Source organism: Trachurus japonicus, chromosome 8 (genome assembly GCF_045865225.1).
Source record: "Trachurus japonicus isolate A0001 chromosome 8, Traja_1.0".
NCBI classification, from domain to species: Eukaryota; Metazoa; Chordata; class Actinopteri; order Carangiformes; family Carangidae; genus Trachurus; species Trachurus japonicus.
The window spans coordinates 33,846,563-33,871,157 of record NC_140914.1 but is presented as its reverse complement, the minus strand read 5'-3'; the positions used below and the strand labels follow the sequence as shown (position 1 = coordinate 33,871,157).

At 43.0% G+C, this 24,595-nt stretch overlaps 1 protein-coding gene across 50 annotated transcripts in view; it reads left to right on the top strand.

Moving 5' to 3' along the window:
* Positions 1-24,595, top strand: part of nfixb (nuclear factor I/Xb) — a 145,699-nt gene that overhangs the window by 109,619 nt on the left and 11,485 nt on the right. For 10 of the 50 annotated variants that reach the window (XM_085785280.1, XM_085785265.1, XM_085785263.1 and 7 more), the window contains 7 exons: positions 6,727-6,792; positions 10,658-10,732; positions 12,170-12,290; positions 12,628-12,663; positions 13,399-13,529; positions 17,272-17,346; positions 22,949-23,074. In XM_085785280.1, coding sequence (XP_085641406.1) covers positions 6,727-6,792; positions 10,658-10,732; positions 12,170-12,290; positions 12,628-12,663; positions 13,399-13,529; positions 17,272-17,346; positions 22,949-23,074 — 630 coding nt within the window. The remainder of the gene's footprint in view (positions 1-6,726; positions 6,793-10,657; positions 10,733-12,169; positions 12,291-12,627; positions 12,664-13,398; positions 13,530-17,271; positions 17,347-22,948; positions 23,075-24,595) is intronic. The other 40 variants (XM_085785302.1, XM_085785297.1, XM_085785308.1 and 37 more) reach the window with 7 other exon arrangements.

Genomic DNA, 24,595 nt, shown 5'->3' with positions numbered 1-24,595 from the left:
AATTCTGTCCTGATACTAGGAGTTTGTAAAACCGAGGTATCTTGTGAATGAGTGTGCAAGTTACAAATTCTAAGTGAGATTAAGCTGGTAAACAGGTAAAATTTCAAGTAGGCTTTGTAAATAAAAACCATGCAATGTTGTTCCCTCCTTATACTTAAGGATGGCCATCCAACCTTATTATAAAGAACACAGTGATGGGTTGGGAACACATCTCCAGTAATAAAATGAGCGGCATGCATGTAAATGACATTACCGTAATCGAGTGCAGATAAGAAAACAGCCTGAACAAGTTCTTTTCTACATTCTATTGTCAGACAAGCTCTATTACGATAAAAGAAAGATCATTTTCCCTTAAGTTTCTTGGTCGGGCGCGGTGCGTGGCGCAGTAGGTAAAGCGGCTGCCCCATGTAGAGGCTACAGTCCTCACCACAGGCGCCTCCCGTTCGAATCCCGCGTCGGGCAGCCCTTTCCTGCATGTCATTCCCCCTCTCTCTGCCTCCATCTTTCCTGTCTGTCTCAACTGTGTGCTATCAAATAAAGGCAAAAAGTCAAAAAAAAGAAAGAAAAAAGTTTCTTGGTCAGTTCAGAAATATGAGTTTTAAAAGACAATTTGTCATCTAACCAAATGCCCAAATATTTGTAATTTGAAATTCTCTCAATTTGAGTCCCGTCTACTGTTGAGATACCACTGTATAATGGCAAGGATGAAAGCAATCTTGTGAATATTTTTGGATTAAGTGTTAATTTAAGATTAAATACAGATTGTTCTATGGTATGGAAATCAGACTGTAGTCCTTTAAGAGCTAGGTCAGACTGCTGGTGACACACACACGGTATATAGACATGAAAGCAATCTCCTCTGTTGCTCACCCTGAGGTTTCTCCGATTTTTCCCTGTTAAAAGGGTTTTCCATGGAGTTTTTCCTCAGTCGATGTGAGGGTCTAAGGACAGAGGATGTTGTTATGATGCCATGTAAAGCCCTTTGAGACGAAGTGTTTGTAAAAAACAGGCTATACAAATAAAATTGCCTTGCCTTGCCTATAGAACATATACAGAGACACACACACGTGTTGTAAATTTATCAATAGGTATAACCAGGAATGCACATGAAAAACTACAAGCCATGGTATAAGAATAAAGTAAAAGAAATAGAAATAGATGTTTGTTATGTTTTCCAGAGCAGTAGCAGATTGTCTAGAGAACAACAGAGACAAACATTTTTACAGAAGACTGAAAATGAGTCGTCAAACATGGTTATAACAATAACTATAAAATAAAACCAACAATAAGAAATCAATTCAAATATATCAATATCAAAATATTAAAAACACATCTAACCATAGTCAGACATGAGTAGCAGCAGTTACAAAAACAGATGTAATACTGACCTCATAGCAGGTTTACAATAGACAGATACCTTATCCCATTGCAGAAATGTAGGTATCTTTCCAAAGTCATGACACATGACAAGATGCATGTGCTCCTGTAAAGACAAAGCTGTGCACCTGCAGTCACTCAGCGAGAGCCTGTCAGTACCTCTGACACCATCTGCCTTTCATTTACTCATCACTAATGCTGACTTGTCTGCTGCCCTAGGTGCAAATAAACATGTCACATTAGCATCTATATCAGCATGTACTTATGACTTCCCCCCTAGAGTCTCATTATTTTATCTGTGCATTCCACACAGCAGTAGGTGGCCTCACACTTGAGTTTGTTTTTTCACTGACTGCAAAAGAATGAAAAAATGGTGGCAGGAGGCACCGTCAACACAGAACTGGCCATGTGGTCATATATGTGAAGCACACTCAAAGGATTAAGCCTCTTCTTCTGAGGTCCAGTGGTGGTTTGAAGTTTAGCTTTTGTTCCGTACTGACACAGAGTAGAGGGATGAACTATGGAAAGGACAAAGCTGAGGTTGTCAGCGTGTGAAAATAAATAAATACACCTGAAAGCTGCAGTGACAAGTCAGTCATATCATCAATCACAGTAACAAACCACTTCACTGCAGTTCATACTAGATACCATCGCTATCGTTTAGCTCATTGTTTTAGCTTTTCCACTTTACAACTTATCTGACTTGGTTCACTCTCATTTCTATGCTCAGCTGTTGCTCATGATGAAAACAAAAGCTCACTCCACACCACCTGCACAGGACTAAACAGCTGTAAAATACAGAGAGCAGTTAGCTTGTGAACATGACATCTTTTTGAGCTACAGCAAAGAGTCATATTCTCCTCACTAGCAGGGTGGAGACCAAAAACAGAGATCAAATTGGACTTATATCTGTCAGGGAACTTGAAAACTATAATGTTACTTTGTAACTTCTAGACAGATGTTTGCTAACACATTAGCAATGACCCCCAAAAACAAATGATTATATGTTTAATATATGAATCATATAATCATATAATGTAGGGCTGGACGATTATTGCAAAAATCATAATCACGATTATTTTGGTCAATATTGAAATCACGATTATTTACACGATTATTTACAAGATTATGCGGGGGGGGGGGGGACTATGCAGGATTTATAGCTTGACCATGCTACATTATTACCTTAAATAAACAGTGCCAATGTGTGTTTAAGGTTTTTAAGTTTATAATTTTAAATATTTATTCAAAATTAATTTAAAATTGTTTTATGATCCAGCAGCAGAAACTATACAGGGTGTTTAGCTGAACTTTTCTACATTTTTACCTTGAATAAACAGATTTGGAGTAATTGTCATGGTTTAACTTATTAAGAGGGAGAATGGAGGCTCTCTGCTTCCGTGTGTGTCGCTTATTGCGTCTCTGGAATGAAATCCAACCTGGGAAGATCAGAGCCTCCGCCCCGCTGCGCTGTCCCAGCTCTCGTCACAAACGCACCCCATAACTTTTTTTTTTCTTTTTTTTTTGACGCGCCCCATAAATGATCTCTTGTTTATGACAGATTAAACTACACAAATACACGTCGTAACATCGTATAACGTTATCCGTCGCTCTACAGATTGCTTTGTAAACATATGCACATGTAGCCTACGGCCCGTAGGGAACAGGAAGAGGAGGAGGAGGGTTGTTGTTGTGCGGCCGCTTTGAGGAGACGAGCGAGTGTTTTAAATTATTATTTCCCGTTCATTCGTCCTGAGCGGTGGCCGCTGCTCTCTCTTCACTGGCGCTGATTTTTAAACGCCGCCGTCAACACATGAGTGGACTCGTCCACAGCATTAACTGAGAGAGGAGTGCAGTGCAGGCGCGGGGGCGGAAGCGCGCATGTGCGTTTTTCAGAATAAAACACCAATAGACAAAAAAATAATCGTTTTTCTTCGATTACAGTGTTTTTATGATCGTGAGAAGCCAAAATCGTAATCACGATCAAAATTCGATTAATCGTCCAGCCCTAATATAATGTGGCTGCAGGTTTTCTTTCCAACCAATCAGCAGCACACCAGACCTGACTCATTTATAAAGGAACTAAGCAGGATTTATCCCGTGGCTATGCTACATTCTTTACCTTAATTAAAAAGCTCCGGACTAATTGTGATAAAGTTGTGATAGTTAACTACATGACTTGTGGCTTGTTATAAGTGACAGCTCTCCTCTCTGCGCACCGCGACACAAACACACTTCCTAACCCACAATCTTTTGTTTATGACGATTAAGACGACACAAATACACACGTCGTGTCGTAACATCATATTTGTTATATAACATTATTCACCACTCCATTTATTGATTTTTTGCCAGCTTCATTGTAAACAAATGCACATGGCCAGGCAGAGGGTTAGCAAAGCATCGGAAAAGCGACCGGACTTGCATAGTTCCCCTTTAATTAACTGATCTCAGTCTTCAGACAGCTGATAGGTCAAACTATGTGCTCTTGATTGGTTGGAACAAAAACCTGCAGCCACACGGCCCTTTGTGGAATAGTTTGGACATGTCTGGGATTAATGCTCGTTTTCCAATCCTGATCCTCCATTATTAGAAATAAATGATGAGCCTTTAGATGGCACCCCATAGTCAACAGTCCATGTGTATGTTGTAGACACAGGCAGCGCAGACCAGGAGCCAAGACATAATTAAAGGGTTAAAACGAAAAATTACAAAGATTGTTCTTCTCACGTACAGACATTAGTTTAATGGATGGAATGATCAATAAGATCCATGTGACTGACTAGAATCACTGTCTCAAAAAACCGGTATGACCTTCACCACAACCCATCTCACACAGTCAATGATGGTGCCCACCTTTCACAAATTCCAGTTAACTGTGGAGTGTGGTAGAGCAGCCAGGCATTATACCTCTAATAACTTTGAGACAACGGCTCCTGCTCACATTTTTTGCCAAGAAAAGGAAAAAACGTATGAAAGCTGTGTTTGAAAATGTGGTTAATAATCTAACTGGAATGGATTTAACACCTTAAAATGCAAAAAAAAAAAGACTGATATAGTAAAAAGTCAACCTCATTACAGTGTAGCGCGGCGCCCGCCGGTCTGCGCCGTGCCAAGAAATACTTAAACAAAACAACACATTGAGCCCATGCCAGTGGGCTATATTATTATCTTCATTCGAACTAATTGCTAGGCCAAACAGCGTCACATATGCACACACAGGCTTCAACAACCACTCATCATTAGGGACTTTAACAGTGGTGTGCCATCCCTGTTGTCATGACAACTAGGCACTGGATTTTTTTTTTGGCTTGGAAAGCGGCCTAGAGGAGAGGCATGCAGGTTTGAACAGTTTCATAACGGGAGTGAGGATGAAGACGGTCGGAGCTAGCGGCGGCGTGGCGGGAGGCCGCGGCCTTCATCGCTCCCATTCAGTCACCTTTAACCCCGCCTCGTCCGGTCTATGACTTTATGAGGGAGACTCGTATGTGGGATCATCTCTGGTCTTTTTATTGTAACCGGTTCAGTCGGTAACGCGCCGTCAGAGCTGACAACTCAACACACACAGGACTGAAGACAAACATCCCAGTGGTTTTATCCTCACTCCATTAGCATTGCATATCCTCTGTAGGTCTTTTTATCTTTAAGACCGTTGGGTCTCTGAGAGAGAGGGAGTGTGTGTGTGTGTGTGTGTGCTCTAGCAAAGCGTTTGTATGTGTGTGTGTGTGTGTGTGTGTGTGTGTGTGTGTGCGCGTGTGTGGGTGTGCCGTCAGCTAGCAGGAATGCATGGGTACCGCCAAAGCTAAGATGGCTGCCAAGCGCTAAGATGGCTGCCAGGATTCCACAGAGCGACAGCACGAGAGAGAAAGAGAAGCAGAGAGACAGAACGAGTGTGAGAGGAAGTGAGGGGGAAAAGACGTGAAGATGGACTCTCACTCCCGCAGATTGAGGGATGAGTGTTGCGAGAGAGAGAGAGAAGAAACTCTATCCCAGTGTTTTCCCTCCTTCTTTTTTTCCGACCCAGAGTGATGAGGTGATTTTGTTTGTCTCTTTTTTTTGTTTTCTTGGTCTTGGCAGCGGACAGACAGGGGTGAATAGTGCAGCAGTTTGCTGGCACGTAGCGCACTAATGCCACCCAAGATTAGGACGCTGATTGGGGGAAGATGTTGAGATTGGGGGGCCTAGCGCCGGCTGCAAAGGGGGCCGCGTTCTGGCGAGGGGACACTTGGCCCTGGATGGCCTTAAAGCCTCAAGTGCTGTGGGGGTAATTGGCCTGAATGGTATATATGATACAACCATAAAACCCTACAAGGCTGCATTACGCATTTGAAGAAGAATGGCAGCCAGTGGGCCAAACCAAACTCTATCTGGAGGCAGCTCTCTGCCCCTATACATGTCAAGGTAAACACACGCAGGAGGTGCAATCCAAACAATACCTAGCACCCCAAAAAAAGCACATTCAACAAGTCGGCCTCAACTTACAAGTCAACACCGGAGAAGCCCAGCTCTCCCGGGACCTCTAGCACTTGACTGCCTTAGTGCCTGAGCTTAAATACTGGCTGTGTCAGAGCGCGAGGGGAAAAAAAAAAAGTGAATAGAAGGAGAGGGAAGTGAAGCAAACACAAAAATGTCCTGAAACTATAAATGCACATTTTATGAGTCAACAGTGAGGAAGCTGAGATTTCGTGGGACCAGTTTACCCAACCTGCACTGTCAAAGGCCTTCACTGAAAAAAATGGTTTATGATAGAGAATGTGCGTGCGAGTCCCAGAAATAAAGGTACTTTTGTTGAAGTAAACACACGTTGGAGGTTCAATCCAAACAATGCTCAGAGCCCAAGACTGGATATTTCTGAATTACCCTTCAATTTCCAAGGTAGATGTGGAGATGCTGTGGTTTCCTGGGATCTGTCCACCGTCTGAGGCCTTAACTAAAATACTGTATGTACATGAGTGGGTTGGAGTCCCTGAAAGAGAGGGATTAAAACGGAGAAAAGAGCTTCGTAAGCAAAAAAGAAAAGAGACAAGACGGCAAACGGCTGAATTCTGCTTTTTGAAAAAGTTGGAAAAATGATTTTCCCACCGTGACAGGATCCAGAAGTCAGGATATTAACCTTGTGATTTGCCATTTTATGACTTTCAACTGAGCTTCAACCTGAACAGAAATATGCACCCATCTTTAATCTCAGGCCCACGTCTGTCTCTCCTCAGTGGAAAGAATGAAAGAAGGCGCCATTTCCCATCCCGTTCCCTCTCATGCTCGCCTGCCCCCTCACCTTGAGCAGTGTCCAGACATCTGTCCACCTGACTAACCATCTCCCTCTCTCTTTTTTCTTCTTCTATCTTTCAGAACAATCAGGACAATCAGACAACTCAAACCAGCAAGGAGACACAGACGTCAAGCCCCCACCAAATGGTAAGTCGAGTGTCTTCTCTTTTTTGCGCCGTGGACCGTGCAGGGAAAAGGTCTGTCATACCTGTGCATACGTGCAGTCACATGAATCCAGACAGGAACACATGTGCATGTACAGTCTATATACACGCTGGCCCTGCACACAGGCCTCTCTGTGTGTGAGTGCGTCCCAGCAGAGTTGGGTCTAAGTTTATTATGGTAAGGAGAGCTGATGGTACTGTAGCGTGGGGGTTGTGCTGGGATTGTGGCGGGCCACTCATAAATCACACTGACGTTATTGGAAGATGGGAACCACATGGCCGCTGCCGAGCTGAGCACTGACCTCATGCGCTGTCCCCGCTGTGGTTAACCCCGGGCAGAGACAGAGGGAGAGAAAGAGTGAGAGAGAGAACAGGAGGAGGAAAATGGAGGGAGTGAAAAAAAAGCGGAGTGAAGAGAACAGGGAGGAGAGAAGTGATGGACAGATGGAGAGAGTTATGAAATGAAGGGAGGGAGGAAGGGTGTGGATTTTAAATTCACTCAACCCTGGAGCTAAGGACATCCTTTATATACACACCACCAGTACAATGTCACATGTTTAAAGGGATAGTTCACTCAAAATTGAAATTTCACTCATTATCTACTCACCCTCATGTCGACTAAGGGCTAGGAGAAGTTTCAGAGTCCTCCGTGGCTTCTCTGACTTACAGCGGGGCTCCTTGCAGCACTGCATGTCCATATGACAGTTGAGAATGGATACCACTTTTCTTCGTAACAAAAAGACACACCAAAAAACATCCAAATAACCTCCATGCTGCTCGTATGTAATGTCCGTCTTGTATTGAAGCCCCAAAATGCGAAATTGTTCCGAAAAAAAATGAAATAAGTCTATATTTCAAGCTTGTTTGTAGCGGAAGCTCCTCTTCCTGGTCTGTCCAAATCTCGCGAGATTTGTGCCGGCGTCAGTAATCGCACTGATGCCGGCCCATTTGCAACCGTTATTGACACACTGCTATGCCGAGACCCCCTGTAACTCAGAGAAGCCACGGAGGACTCTGAAACTTCTCCCAGCCCTTAGTCCACATGAGGGGGAGTAGATAATGAGTGCAATTTCAATTTTGGGTGAACTATTCTTTTAACTAACTTTATTTGGGGGAACACACACAAAAAACAAAAAACTTTACACATATGTTTGAAGCGTTTGTTGCTAATGTTAGCAAACATGAATTAATTCACATGTACATATATACAGAGCAGCATTAGCTCTGCTTTTGGTCTCCACCAGCTCCTGAGAAAACTAGCTGGATGTTTATCTGATAAACACTCCGCTATGTTCAGCCAGCTGCAAACTTAATCTGCCCTTGCTTCGGGGGCGGAGGTTATCACGCAGAGGGAACTGTTGGAGCATTTCTCATTGAGAACAGCAGCCTGATGATAAAGATAATTAACACTGATGAGAGAGGTGACCAGTAAAGCAAGGGGGCTGGAACGCTACAACAAGTTACAAGAAGGGAAAGCACCGCACAGTCACGTGATAGCTCTTTGGAAGTCCATCACTATGAATGACTCCTTTCTCATGCCAGCGGTCATGTGATCCATCATGAATATGAAAATATTGATTATAGCTGGTTGAAGTTGGACCGATGTGAGCGGTGTTTCCCACAGGCCGGGGATTTAGCTGTGGTGGTGGGTGGTGCAATGTGAGACCAAATGTGCATGCGAACGCACAGTCCACATTGATCTCAGTTTAGAGCGAGAGGGAGGGCAACACACATTCTCTGTAGCTATCATTTACAGATGTCCCCTGAACACCTCGCATGGGGGCTGTCAGTAAACACAACAATTTACTGAAGTTCCCTAAACACCTTACAGTGAAGGGTATTGGTAGATACTGATATTTACCTTAAAGGGATAGTTCAACATTTTGGCAAGTTGGCCCATGGCCATAATCCCTATAGTTTTAGCAGTTGGTTCGTTACCTTTAACGGCGGAGCAGAGCCACAAGCTGCTCAGAGCTACGCTACAGAGGCTCATGGAATTTCTTGGTTTCCCTAATAAAACTCATCAAATACACAATCCAACAACTCCAAAATTCTCTCGTGGACAAGTTGTGACCTGCACATTCACCGAGATCCCATTAGCCTCTGTAGCGTAGCTCTGAGCAGCTCACGGCTCTGCTCCATTGTTCTAAAAATAGCTTGCACCGACAAATAAAGGTAACGAACCTACTGCTATGACTATAGGGATTATGGCAATGGGCCAATTTGCCAAAATGTTGAACTATCCCTTTAATGCCTCACATGCAGGCTGTTGTTAGGCATTTGAACTTACCAATGTTCCATAAACACCTCGGATGTAGACTTAATAAATGCAGTGCAGCAATTCAGACAGGTATGCAGCCAAAAATGAGTTTATAAGACAAGATGAGATGTTCTAAGGTTTAGATTCAGTGCTAAAATTACGTAGGTTTAAAGGATGATCATCACTCCTATCTGCAATAATGACCTTATAATTACTGCAGTTTTAATAATATTAATAATCTTTATTGTCATCAGTGTGGAACTTTGTCTTTGGCTTTTCAAATTATCATATAAAAACACAGTAAATAAGTAACGCATCATTCAATACACGTAACAATAAAAAGTGATACACATGGTTTCAGCCATGTGGTAGCCATTGGGCAAGAATTATATGAGCTCAGATGATCACATGGGTTTTATCTGTTTTAGATCAACTTATTTGCAAGCTGAAGCAAAGTTGAAAAGTTGAAAGGTTTCCCTCTGTAAACATCCATCACAGTTTGTGGACCAACTTCCACCATATAAATAAAGTGATTTAACTAATCCGGCTAAACTGTTAGCGTCTTTCCAATCTGTCTCATTGTGTTGTGTTTCTTTCCACAAACACAGCTACATGGCTGTAGCAGCAGTGTCACCATATTCCAGCCATCTCATCAGCCACTTTTGGTGAATTACAATGTAATCACAACGGATAGAGTCAATTCACCAAAGATCTTAGATGTAGATGTTTCCCCAGCACTGGGAGGGATCCGTACCTTATCCTTACTGTGACAGAGAGGACTCACACTCAATGAAAATCACATTGTTTACAATAGAAAAACGTTTTCTGCCTCCTGGCTTTCCTCAACGTCACAATCAGGCCGTATAGCTGCCTTTTAAAGAGCAAAACACACAGGCATTTCTCTTTAAGGTCATTATTAGTATTGCACCTGGCAAAGCCATCATACATAACAATGAACATCCAGCGCTGGAACAAGAGAGACTTGTTTCTTGTCACTGAGTGCGATTCCCCTCTCTGTCATCAGAGATGTGAGGCCAACACCCACGTAGTAAGAAAACAGATTTTTTTTCCTTTTAAGGTTCAGGTTGCTGTATCAATGGACTCAGAGGAAGGTGCTTATAAGGATAGAAGCACAAGGATGTGTGTATGCATCACTGCTCAAATACTAGTCATCATACACTTGTACACATGTGCTCTGATTTGCATGTGCATACACTATACAAACCGGGTTCAGAACACACAATAGTCTGTAGCTACATTACAGTGTGCAGTATAACCAGGTATGTGGTGATTCTACTCCCTTGTTGAACCTGATTGGTTGTGTATGTTGTGAACATGTTCAAACCGAGGGCCTGTTGTATCTTATAGAAAACACATGGCTGCTGCAGTGTGTCAGGCTTTACCATACATATGTTTTTCAGCTCCCTCTGCATGTGTGTGTGTGTGTGGGGGGGGACTGATGATTGAGTCTCATGTGTATCTCTGTAATTTTACGCATGTTTGGTACATGCGTCTAGCCTGCAGTGCTGCTTTCACACACGTTTCTCTCCCTTTCTCTCTCTCTCTCTTTCTTTTTTTTTCAACCCAGGCCACTTGAGTTTCCAGGACTGCTTTGTGACTTCAGGGGTGTGGAACGTAGCCGAGCTGGTCCGCGTGTCACAGAGTGAGTCACAGCTGCAATTTCTCCCGTCAATCTCTGGACAACACGCTCTGCCTGTCATTCCCAGTACACTTCATACAGGACCAGAAGGATCCCTCATACACACATAACACTTTTGAATTCACATCAAGAAGATAAATGACTGTTGGAGTCATGAGGCTGCTGATATTTTATACTCTCCTTATCTTCAACAATGACTTGATCCTAATGACATTTATTTTTGTATTTTTTTTAAATCAAAATCCAGATGTATTGTTGTCTAAAACTATTAAATCACAACTTGTTCCAATGAACTCACAATTTTTATTTTAACCCAGTACCACATAAACTGTCTGTTGCTGAAAACACTCACCAAAACACCAGAAAGTGATCTAATCCACACTTGAAATCCCCCCCCCAAAAAATGTTTTTTTTAAATGAACAATTTGTTCCTGTTTGACTAATGTTCGCTAAGAACTACAATGACCAGATGTTTTAGGACATTACTAAGGCATCTATTAAATGTGACAATATTTTTTATGAGCCTTTTTAAAGCTTGGTCTCCGTGGGTTGGGACTGAGTGTGGTACAGGCATGTCAGGAAGTGTTTAGCGATGGAAGAAGACCCGCCTGATGTTTTGCACGTATAAGTGTAAGGTTACTCCATGAAAGGAGAGCGCTATTGTTTCAGGGCCCAAGCTTTTGAGTTTGGCTTTAAAACCATCATCAGGAGCAGTCTGGTGTCAGGAAACAACAGCCCATAAATACCAGGACACCAAACTGTGCCTGGTGATGGTTCTGAAGTAGAAGTGAAAACAAAGCCTCTCTCTGGAGGGAGTGGACTGGTAAAATGAGAGGCGGACTAGTGGCGACTTGGTTCTGCTCTTCTCATGAGCTACAGAGCCAAACTAACCAGGAGAAACAACACAACAGCATCAAGGCAAGGCAAGGCATCTTTACTTATATAGCGCATTTCATACCAAGGCAACTCAATGTGCTTTACATAAAGACAAAACATTAAAAAAGAAGCATAAGACAGAATAAAAACAAACAAAACACTAAAAACAGAGTTAAAAGCAAGAGCAAATAAAAGTAAAATAAAAGAAAATAGGTAAAGTTTTAAGTTCTTAAAAGAGCTCAGCTATAAGCATGTGAAAAGAGAAATGTTTTTAACCTGGATTTAAAAGTGCTTACAGTTGGGGCTGATCTCAGTTCTGCTGGTAGTTTGTTCCAGTTGTGTGCAGCGTAACAGCTAAATGCTGCTTCACCATGTCTGGTCTGAACTCTGTGCTCCACTATCTGACCTGAGTCAGTAGATCTCAGAGCTCTACTGGGTTTAAGAATGATTCTTTCTGGAAATCAAGTTGTTATTATGCACAATATGTAGCCGTAAACCTGATGGATTCTCCTCTGCAACCTGTGTGTGTTTGTGTGTGTGTTTGCGTGTGTGTGCATTCCACAGCCCCGGTGGCCACGGCGACCGGCCCCAACTTCTCCCTGGCCGACCTGGACAGCCCTGGATACTATAACATCAACCAGGTGACCCTGGGACGGCGCTCCATCACCTCCACCCCTTCCACCAGGTACACACACACACACACACACACACACACACATGCATGCATGAATACAAACACACATAACACCCATGATGCTCAAAATGTGGTTTTTCTGTACTAACATTCTTCTTAATTCTCTAACCTCTGAAGTCTTTACGCTGAACTTACTCTGCTTTTTGATAGTGGTCTTTCTCTCTCCCCCCCCTTCCTCTTCCTCTTCACTGCTAATCCACCTCACTCCCTCTCACTTTTCCCCTCACCGGTCTGTCACACTGTCTGTGTTTGTGTCTTTTGTCTCTGTCCCCCCCCTCCTCACTCCCTCTGTCCCCGCCCCCCACACCCCACTCATCTTACGCTGCAGGACTGAAATGGAGCTTTATGCAAGTCTCCCACGGAGGTAGTTACACTCATTACAGAATATCTCCCTTGATACTAATGTAACACAGAACCCTGCATCACACTCGCACAAAAGCCACACACGCATGCTGTCACACAGATATGCACACAACCACACACATATTTAAACATTTTGGATCGTTGTACATTCACAAGTGCCCCCCCTGCTCCCTCCTCTTTTTTTATTTTATTGGTCACAGATGTATGAGTCTATAAGAATCTGCAAACACACACAGGAATTCATTCCAGGATCAACATGCACACTTTCTGTGCTGGGTTTTTCTAGTGCGACGCCACTCTCGGGGCCTGTATGGATACGGCATATTGAATAGATTCTGGCTTCGTGTTTGTCTTGCTGTCTCCAGTTGTGTTGCTTTGTCCCCTTTGGCTAAAAAGCTAATGTGAAAACAAAAGACTGAAGGGAAATCTTGACATTTTGCGTTTTTTGCTACACTTGGTTTCATGCAGACACTTGCCTGACTCCAAGGGAAACAAGCAGTCACATTTGTCCTCGCATGTCCCACAAAGTGCTATGTGTGCATTCATTACAGCCACAAATAACTATTAGTGCTGCTTGTCAGTTTTATTGAGAAACCTACTGTAGGCTAACATGCAAGTTTGAGAAAAATGGAAAAACAATCAGATTAGCAGATCAAGCATTAAAAAAGAAAAACATCCCCCGAATGCCTTCTCCAGGAATGAAACAAACTGACTCCTCTTCTTCTTTTTCTCTCAGCTCCAACAAGCGCAAGTCTATTGACGACAGCGAGATGGAGAGTCCGGTGGACGATGTCTTCTACTCAGGCCGTTCCCCGGCGGCTGGCAGCAGCTCTCAGTCCAGTGGTTGGCCTAATGATGTGGATGCAGGTAGTCCCGCCACAGCCTCCCCATCAGATTTTGCACGCATTCCAGATGCCTCTCCAGACGCTGGGTCAAGGTCCACATCAATTCAGGCACAAAAAACAAAACGGATCTTTAAGTTAATACTTTGATGGAGGCTGCAACAGAAGCAGCTCCTCCTGTGTTTTTGTTTTTGTTTTCAAATTTGCATTGGTTTTAAACTCAGTTTTAACGCCCCTGAAAACAATTGTGTTCTCTCTAACAGTACAGGAATGTATTGTAGTGCACAGGAATAGTATTTATTCACTCTCTCGTGAGTTACCTCTCATATCCAACCTGGCTTTGTATAAAGACTGGGAACGGGAGATAAAACTTAGACAAGTAAGGCTCGCTAGTCAATATCTAATAGCTAATTTTCTTTAAATGTGCACAATGACCAAAGCATGAGAACTACATGCTGTGGTTTTACGAGACGTTATGTGCCAGAATATTCTTTTGGCAGGTGCAGTGATTTACTGGAGTCTTCATTTCACTTCAGTTCTTGTACAGATTAAACAAAATAAATCATGTTTGAAATAGTTTTTATTACTGAGGTATAGCGGTGAAGTAGAGAGATTTTGTTGCCTCTGGACAAAGCAGGGGTTATCTGTCTTTGTGCTAAAGTAAGCTAACCAGCTGCTAGGTGCAGATTAATTGTACAGTGATGAGCATGATACCGAGCTTCTCATCTAACTCTGAGCAAGAAAGCAAATAAGTGTATTTCCCAGAACTTTGAACTACTCCTCAAATATTCCTGACTAGATTAACAGCAGTTCAAGTTCAGGAAAAATTCCTTAGTTACTATTTATCAACAGTTTGATTAGTTTGACTAGTTTGAATAGTGGAATTATGTCACACATTTATGAGATCATTGCTTAACAATTAACATATACACATACAAGCTTTTAAAAAATTAAAAAATAGAAAGCCACTATAACCTCATCAGTCTGAATATAACTGTTATTTTTAAGTTTCAGGAAAAAAGTCTGTATCCTGTTGAAATAAACACACTCAAAGAAAACTGTTAAATAGTTAAATTAAATCATTTAAAGTAAAATCAAAAGAAAAGGTAGTGCCCTAGTCTGGGATCAGTGAATTGTCCTGTTAGTAAAAAAAGAGCTTGATAAAAGCATTACTGCAGGAATATCTCATGTGCAGTGATCAAAACTATTCAGCCTTGAAGTAGGAGCCCATCACTCTAAAAATGTGACTGAGACGATTTGTTTTCAGGGACTTTAACACAAATGTTCTCAAGTGTTACTTTCTGACTTGAAATGGACCAGAAGCCACAGCTCACTTACTTCCACCATCTCCTCTTTCCACATACACAGCCCTTTGCTTCTGTGCTGTGTTCACCCCCTCTCTCCATCACAAGACCCCCTCCACCCCCCTCCCACATCATTCCCACTCTCTTTTTCACCTTCCTCCACAACTTCTACTCCACTTACAACCCAGTTCCTAATAAGACCCGACCCCCACCAAGCGAGAACAGGCCTGTGTGACGTTGAGGCACATCATTTTATAGCATCTTTCCTCACACACAGCAGGGGCTTAAAGGATCAGTTTACCCAGAACACATGAAAATCTGTTTTCTCAGTTATTCCCAGTGGCTTGACCGTGCAGATACAAATTTTATTTGCAAAGATTTTGAGATTCGCACCACTGAAACCTCACACCACCCCATTACAATGGAGGTGAATGAAATATATCTTGTGGTGAAACATGACATTTGAAAAACCCTCCGTCCAGAAACAAAACAATGTCCCAAGTTTCTGAGAATAATTTTCATTTGGCATTATTTTCAAACCAAAAAAATCATAAAATCTTTGTTGGTAAGGTCTGTGGATTATCCAGTTGTTTCTCAAATGACACATTACTGTCAAGTTTTTCCAGTATAACTTTTACATGAGTGCCACTCCTCTGCTCTTATGACTTCTCAGTGATGAGATCTCACAAACTCGGCAAATAAAACCAGAATCTGCATCCTTACTGGGTCAAAGTTTGAGCACTGTTTCTGTTCTGGGTGAACTTACCCTTAAACCAGACCACAAACTTTTGGTACATTGTACCCCCCCCCCCTCACTTTGGCAGTGAGAGGAGTGGCAGAGATGGATATAGTTTGTTCAGTTAGTTGTAATGGAGTTAGTGCTACCATTCATTGAGCTTAACTCTAGGAATGTGTGGTTGTGTGAGTGTGTGTGGTGTCTGAGACTGTCATAGCCACATGTGTATGACATTAGACAGAAAACTCACAAAAGCTATGCAGACTTTTGTTTATACAAATCTCCGTCTGTGTTTTATTTCGACAAGATTAGATTTTCGCTAACTTTCTGAGAAAGGCCATTAAAAAAATAAAACATGGCAGCATAGTGTAGTAGTATTCTTGAATGTTCCTCACCACATCATATTTTAGGAATAGTTAGATACTTTAGGAAAGGAGCTCATTTGCTTTCTTGTAGAGAGTTTTATGAAAAAATTAACACTATCTTGTGTCCGTATTGGAAAAAAAAGACGCTACAGTTAGCCTCCCATTAGCTTAAAACTACCTCTCCTAATCATTGATAAAAATTGACTTTCTGTTAATATGGATAAAGCGAGCAAGTTGAACATATTGGTTTGTTAATTATTAGGCAGATTTTATTTTCTATTAGGAAGACTAAATTTGGTTTTTCAACTAGAGTTGCCACCTAACCTTTGTTTTGTCACAAATTTTGGAACACGTCATGTTCTGAAAGTATTATGAATAATGTAATGCAAAGTAAAACCAAACCTGTACACGTGGCTTGGAGAGGTTTATCAATTAGCAGTAGCCTGACTGGCTCTGAGTGCTGTAAACAACACTGCATGTCGTCCTCTGTCCCTATTTCCTCTCTAGGTCTAATTCAAAATTAGCCACGGGCTATGTTTTTGGTTACCCACCAAGAGTAGGCTATTTGTATCACCAGGGTCAGATGGGGGTCACTTATCTTTTCACATAAAAGCTGTGGCAATTCTAGGTTGTTGTTTTTAGACTTAACAGTCCTTACTTTACTTTAGCTGACAAGGTGTAGCATGATCTCACTGAAGGCGGTTTTTATTGCACTTAGAGTTTAGCTTGATAGCTGCTAGTTTAAACGTTCTCTCAGTTCGTAGACGGTCTTTTCATAAAACTCCCAGCAAGAAAGCAAGGGCAGCAATTTTTCAAAAATGTCAAGCTATTCCTCGTAGCCTGTGTTATTCATATTAAAGCGCCTTCAGGGTTGCACCATCCCTGTGTGTTGACGCATTGAGTAAGGCAGGAGAGCAGCACCAGTGTAACCACCCATTTCTTAAATCATAACCATTCACCCTTTGGCTTGCAGCACTTTAAACCACCATGATGAATATCACGTCAAGTGTATTTACAATAGACTTCATGTATGTCTCTGGGGTGCAGTATTTGACTTTGGGGATTTTGTTAAATTACTAATTTATAACCGTCACTCCCACTCACATGCTGCCATTTTAATACTGCCAGCAGTAATGATGTAACTATTTAATAGACACTTGCTGCACTCTCTTAACATTAAAATCCCCTATTGCCCATTATCTAACCACCCCTCTTTCTTTCTCTCCCTCTCTCTCTCTCTCTCTCTCTCTCTCTCTCCCTCTCTCTCATTCTTTCCATCTCTTTCTCTGTCTCTGTCTTTTTCTCTCTTTCTTCTCCTCTTCCATTGTTAACTCTTCCCTTCTCCCCTGTTTGGCCTTTCAGTGCAGCACCATTTGGCCAGTGTGCAGGAGAGGAAGATTAAACATGAGAGCGATGGAGTGCAGTTTCCTTACCATGGTTAGAACAACATTAAACATTATACTGTGTATACATGTATACATGCTCTACTTCAGCTCACACCACCCTCAACTTATGTACATCTCTCTCTGTCCTTCTCTTCAAGTATGTTTGCACTTCCTGTGAGCTCTCAGAGCTGTTCTGCATTCTCTTCTCTTCTCTTCTCTTCTCTTCTCTTCTCTTCTCTTCTCTTCTCTTCTCTTCTCTTCTCTTCTCTTCTCTTCTCTTCTCTTCTCTTCTCTTCTCTTCTCTTCTCTTCTCTTCTCTTCTCTTCTCTTCTCCTCTCCTCTCCTCTCCTCTCCTCTCCTCTCCTCTCCTCTCCTCTCTTCTCTTCTCACTCCTCTTTCCTCCTCTCCTCTCTTGTGTCTTGTTCTCTGGCTATGCTGCCGCTGGGTGGGGTTTGTGTTTCTACCAGATGTCTGCTGTTGTCCATTGTGGGTTTACCAAAGCCTTTTGGTAGCCCAGTAGCTCCATAACATACACCGCCTGTCTGCCTCAAAGATGTTGTTGTAAATCTGTGAGAGAAATCAGACATCTAGGAGGATAAAGACATCCCCCAGCGCATCCAACACATCCTCAACACTCTCACATTGATGTACACTGTCTGGCTATATTATATATGTGTAATTATGTGTATTATCTTGACTAAAAACCACTTTGTACCGAGTCTCCAAGGTGGTGTGAATTTGTCAACAGTATTCAGCGACGTGCTTATGGTGTTGTAATTTTGTTGTCAAGCCCCGAGAGGGAACGCAAGTGATGAAAGAGGCAGCGGAGAGAGGGAGGGTGAATGAGGTTTTGTGGAGTAGCAGCAGCGTTAGCCGCTTGTTGAGACGGAGCTGTTGAGTGGTGTCCCACCTGCCGTAGGCCTGACTCAACTGTCTCTGAAAGACGGCGCAGGAAAAACAACACAAGACCCAAACAAACACGACTAAAGGCACTCAGGTGTGTCATCAACGCACAAGGCACCTTCTGTCTCAGAGACATGCTTACTCACTAACACACATTTACAAATGGCATGCAGACGCACACACACACACACACACACACAGGGCTAAATTTATGCACACTGTTTCTCTGATTTACATTCACACACACATAAACACACACACTCTCTCTCTCTCTCTCTCTCCCCAATCTGGAGTGGAGCAGCGTTCCGGTCCAGATGGCGCCTCCATGTGTCTACAGCGAAGGGAGCTACTGGGTTACAGCAGACATCTGTTCTGGTGATGGTGGTGGTGGTGTTGGGAGCGAGAGATGAGGAGAGCAGAGGAGGGGTGGAGGACGAGAGGAGGGAGGGAGGGAGGGAGGGAGGGAGGGGAGGGAAGGGGGAGGGCCTCCGCCTCTGCCTGCTCTGGAGGTGATCCTCTACCTGAATGAAAAGCTCTGAGGCATAGCAGGTGATCATGTAATTCATCATTAAGTCTGCTGTCTCCGGCTCGGCTCTGCTCCGCTCCGTTCTCTCCCTCCGCCTGCTTGCTGCTGCTCCTGCTGCTCGCTGGTGGGAAAACCCACTATCAACTTTTTTTTTCCAGTAAGGACGCGGAGTTTCCTCAGCATTTGTTGCATTGACCGAGGAATTCTAGCTAATCATCTGGGCATGAAACTGTGATGTGTGTGTATGTGTGCGGTGGCATTGTCGTTAACGTGTCCTTGCTTTTGCTGAAGCACATTATTGTAGCGTTTATGAGTGTTAATGATGTGTGAGGTAGTCAGTTAATGAGGGACACAACTCTGTTAATGCACATTGTTTCTTGCCTACCTGAGTGACGAGTGTGAGCTCTTTTTTTTGGGGGGGGGCGGGGGGTTGTTGTTAATATTCCTCTTCTCTTCGTTGTGTATGCATGTGCACATGCTAGTGGAGCAGTTCTGTGACAGTCAGGGGGTTTGTGTGGTCGCCAGCTTGTTAGCGTGGCAAGACTAGAGGGTCATGGGAGCAATTGGCTGCCAGTCTGCTCCTACAGTGTGCCAGGAGCAGGACACAGAAATAATGTAGAACAAACAACTCTGTATGTGTACGTGTGTGTGTGTGTGTTTGTGTTGATTCACTCACACATGCACGCACACGCGCACTGAGAATAAGGGAGAGATCAGAGTAACTTCTGTTAGCTTTATCAGACAAAGCTTTCAGCGGGCATCTGGGCCTCATTTGCCGCTCCTCACTGTGAAGCCACATAGCACCAGATATTTCAGCGAGATACCGACTAATTAGGGAATATCACAGAGACTAAAAACAATATGTATAATTTAAGGCTGTTTATGCATAATAAGCTGGTTCTAATTGAACTTGGGATGTGGTGGCACGCAGTCATGCCTATATATGTACCACAGAGGAGCTGGAGCCAAAACAGGCTTCATCATGGGGATGCATCGAATCCACGACATGCTGGGATTCAGCATGTCTTGTTCTCAACAGTGTGACCAGAGAATCCAACTGTCAGTTGAAATTATGCATTTTACTGTGACTCTATCAGCAAAAGATTATTAAACAGCCATAAATAGTAAAATGGCACTATCTATCTATTAGAAAACCTATCCATTTTCTAAATGAAGAATAGTACAGTACAATAAAAGTTACACAAGTGTGTACATATACATTGTACACATACACTCACACTACCATATGTATACAGTATAAAAGGAAATATATAGTGATATCTATTAGTATTATTGCACTACTTTAACCACATGCAACCAGATAATTGACCGGCCACTTCTTTACAGTAAACCCCACAGTCCAAACTGACAGAACTCACATCAACTCTTTGTCATTTGCAGAGGACAAACAACTGTATCTCACAGACTTACTCCTCCTTAATGACAGTCCCTTTAACAATGTTGTTTACATGGTGATGTATCACTTTGCAGTAACAATGAATAATATATTCTAATCATTTTATATAATGTTTTTATGCCTTTTACAATACAAGTCACATTTTTAAATCAGGACTTTCCCCAACTTGTTTAAATCAATCCTTCCAAATCCTGAAGGAAAACAGTGTGAGGCTGAAAACAGGACTGATGAAAAGCTGCATGGTTTCCTCAGCGCTGATATACAGCAGCTCCACCACCTGTACGGTAAATTAAGCTGCTTGTAATATTTTACCAAGCAACATTTCAGACATGTTAGCGGAAGTAAAATATGACTGCCAGATGGATAACAAGCCTACGCTGCTAATGTTCTGCTGACTGTAGCAAACGACTTGACACCTTTTTTTTTTTATCCTCCTGTAACTTTTTATGAATGCGTTTTTGTTTTCGAGTGCTCAGCTGCTCTGCTGCTACTCCGTTTTTGTTGTTGTGGATGAGTGATCAGCAGTGTGATGTCACCGACACGTTGGCCAAATAGAAAACATAAAAATGACACATTAACTCCATTTCTTACTCATTCTCCTGTCTCTTGATGTTTGAAAGGTAGTTAGTATCATTGCATCATTTCTCAGTGTGTTACACACTGTAGCTTATTATGTTCCTCATTAAAACACAGGCAAACATACTTGACAACAAATTTAAGAAGAACACCATCCAACAGCTCCTTATAGATCCCAAAAGCCTCGTTTCCCCTTATGGCTTCACACTTGCCTGATTGGCTCTCTTGGTATTCTTCTTGGCTATTGTAAATGATAGATTTAGTTGTTGTTTGCTTGTGTGTGGCCTTCATTATTTATGTTTCCCATAATGCTCTTGGTGAGCTCATCCCACACTACCCTGTCCACTCCTCCCACCTGCATGTGGAGTCACGTGACGTCGTCTCTTTGAACATAAACGCAGGCGCCCGCTTTTTTCTTTTCTTTTTTTCTATATACTTATCGGTGCCCACACAAGCACAGCTGCGCCCATGCTGCCTATAAGCATTGTGGGTAAATAGTGATAAAACATTTCCCAATGTAGCATTAAAAAGAAAGCTTTTCAGAAATCTGCTCTGTTAGACTTTATATGCTCAGCTCATAAAATCTATTTCCACATCTCTCTGGGCCATGTTGAAATTACCCACGTCTTTATTTGAGTGTGTTTGTTTTATATGTGTGAATATTGTGTCGTTTAGTAGTTTATTGGGCCTTTGCTCGCCAGGGTTGTTTATCACTGTATTCTTTCAACCAAATCTGAAGCAGACAAAACATGATCTCAGTATGTTCCAGAGAGAAGTAATGAGGTCTGTGGGTGCACGCCGATGTACTTTTCTATACTTCTGTTTCCTCATTATTCTCTGTTTTATGGATTGCTCCTTCCAGGGTTTTATTCCAGCACATATTCAACGTTGCGGTTCTCCCCGGCAGAGGTCAAATATACCATTTGGCGCTGCTCCTCAAACCCTGAAAGTCAAAATTGTGCCTTTGGATTACCATACATCAAAATAAATTCCCTCAGTGCCCACCGCACGAGGCCTTGATCACAGAAGAAAAGCTCTTTTATCTGTAGCTCTCACACTTTTGGCCATGTTTCTGGTCCGCTATTGAGCCCAGCCTATAGTTAGTGAGCCCGTTTTTACCAAACTGAGGGATATTTCATGCCGTGCTCCGGCCTCAGCCGACATTTATAGACAGAGGGGGGACACTTTAATATGTTTGTCTATGTGTGTCGGCCATGCCGTCACCGCTCCTCTCTCCTGCTTAACTCCTTCCATCTTTCAGCCAGCCTTCACTGGCAGGGTGCCGGGTGCTCACCACCCAGCCTCAACAGCTTGTGTGTGTGTGTGTGTGAGCTAGAGTGAGAGAGTGCGAGCACTTCTTCTTGAAATACTGTATGCCTTAAGGCAGTAACATAAAATACCTGACAGTCAGATATGCAGAAGGGCACTACATCAGAGGATCCATTGATGTATGTTTTGGCTTGCTCCTCTGCAGTTATATGTAGCTGCATAGCTCACGCTGGCTTTGGCTTGAAAAAAAAAACAACCTAGTCTGCCCCAGATATGAGGACGTCCAGGATCCCCATTCATCCTGCGCAGACAGCTCTTGACGAGTGCAGCGAGTAGGTTGGTTGCTGTGTTTGTTTTCGAGTGTGTCCTCGTGGCTCTCCCCGTAGCTGAGACTGTTGTGGCTCTGTGACTGTAGTGGGACAGTTTGGATCTCAGGGGGGGAGACGTCCTGCAGTGGACTCCTCTGCTCTGTGTCCTGTGAGTGGGAGCAGTGAGCAGGACGCGGCTGCTCCAGGTGGACCAGCGTTGCACTTCCCCAGCTCTCCTCTCCCCTTCCCCCTTTACTCTGCCCCCCCCCCCCCCCCCCCCCCCCACCTGCTGCTTCAAACCATGGCACCTCACCGGAGCCTGTCTTCAGCAACTCCCCTCCCCCCCACTCCCACTTCCACTTCCACTCCGCCCCCTAATCTGACGGACATGGTACAGAACAAAGAGTATTGGACAGACAGATTGTGAGAACCCATCTGTATGTTAAGCCAATCAAAACAAATCAATGAATGAATCAATCGATGAATCCATTGATTTCAGTCGATCATAATCATTCGATTCTTGTAATCAATGAAAAAGTCTGATAAGATTTTTTTTTCTATTTTTTTTTTTTTAGTAGTCGAAGTAAGAAACGCAGCCATGTTTGATTAAAACCTCGTCTCTGTTCTGCCATTTTGTTGATCCCCTCTTTGCCAGGACTGTCATCGCCTGGTTCTCTTAAGAAGTCGGGGAAATTCGATTTCAGCGCCCTGTCCTCCCAGACGAGGTCCCCCCGCATGGCGTTCACCCACCACCCACTGCCAATGCTGGGAGTGAGACCAGGTGAGACCAATCCAGCTCCCGACCCCACCCTACCCCCCACCCCCCCCCCTCCCCCTCCCCCCACACACCCGATCGCCCCCACCCTCTCCTCTCCCCTGAACCTCACCATCTCCCCCTACCCCAAACTCCCCACACTTCTCCAAGGCCCCCCCCTCCCCAAACCCGTGGTTCAGAAGTGGGAGCGCTGTCTTTGGGAGATGAGAGTGTCCGCGAGTTAAAAGCTGGCAGCTAGCTTTTCCTCCTCCTCCTCCTCCTCCTCCTCCTCCTGCTCCTGCTCTGACACTGTAGGGTGCAGGTCAAGCTGGTGATGGAGCTTCTCGGGGGGAGTCTGGGTGTGGTGTGTTGACTTTTCTGGGCCTGTCTGGTGGTCGGACATTTTCTGCTTCCAGTGGAGCAACAGATCCGGTGGTTTGCCGCTGCCTGTCCTGTCACATATCTAATTGCACGGGTGTCAGACGGTGGCAAGGCTTCTCTTACTTTGGCCTTTTGTTCTTTGGTGGAAGTTACTTCTCAAGTGTTGTGTCGGTTTCTAATCAAGTGTCATTTACTCATTGACGCCTGGCTTGTCTTGCCATGTTGTAAGACGCTTGTTTCAGGAGGAAGTTCTGAAAAAGGTTTGCAGGCGCACTCATCAGCAGGTTTTTTTTTAATTCTTTGAAAAAGAATTCTATCTGGTTTTAAAATGATCTAATGACATAATATGTACATGAATAATTTAATAGATTCATGATTTTTTTTATATATGTATGTGTCTATATATATATATATATATATATATATAAATGACTATCAACTCACCAGCCTCAAATGCACAGATTATAATCAAGAAAGAAGTAGAAACATATTGAAATTAAGTTCATTTTCTTAATTGTAAATATTTCCCACTAAAAGTAAAAAATCAAAAAGAATTATGAAGTGGATTTATTTTTTCCCTATTTGTTCTCCCCTTACAATTAAAATAAAACAGTCCAAGACCTCAGATTTGTGAGGACCAGGTTGCAAGTTGAGGAGTATTCAAAAGACTAAAAAGACCTAAATCAGTCCAAATGGTGACTTCAAACACTGCATCCTACGTTTCCCATAATGCAATTTCCCACCAGAGTCTTCTCGTGCTCCTAAAGTGATGAAGCCTGAGGTTCTGAGGTTCAGGTTTCTGTCAAAAGTTTCAAGCCCAAACCAAGATGACAATGACATCACAATGACATCATTTTGGGTTATTTTTTCACAGTGCTTCTTTCATAACACTGAAGATATTAATCCAACATTTTCATTGGCTGAGCTGAACTTGATGTGTGAAAGTGATGGACTGTCCCTTTAAAGCGTCCTCAGCAGTGTCCCTGCTGCCAGTGTCTAGTGTCGAGGTGTTTCTGGCAACATCCAGACACAGACCATAGTCCTGACTTCATTTTCTTTGAATCTAAAGCCGTGTTCTTCAGTCTGGGGGGAAATGGAGCCCAAGCAGCTAATTGTTGCAGGCCGATCCACACGCTTTTCACATTCTATTCCCTTTTTCCTTATAAT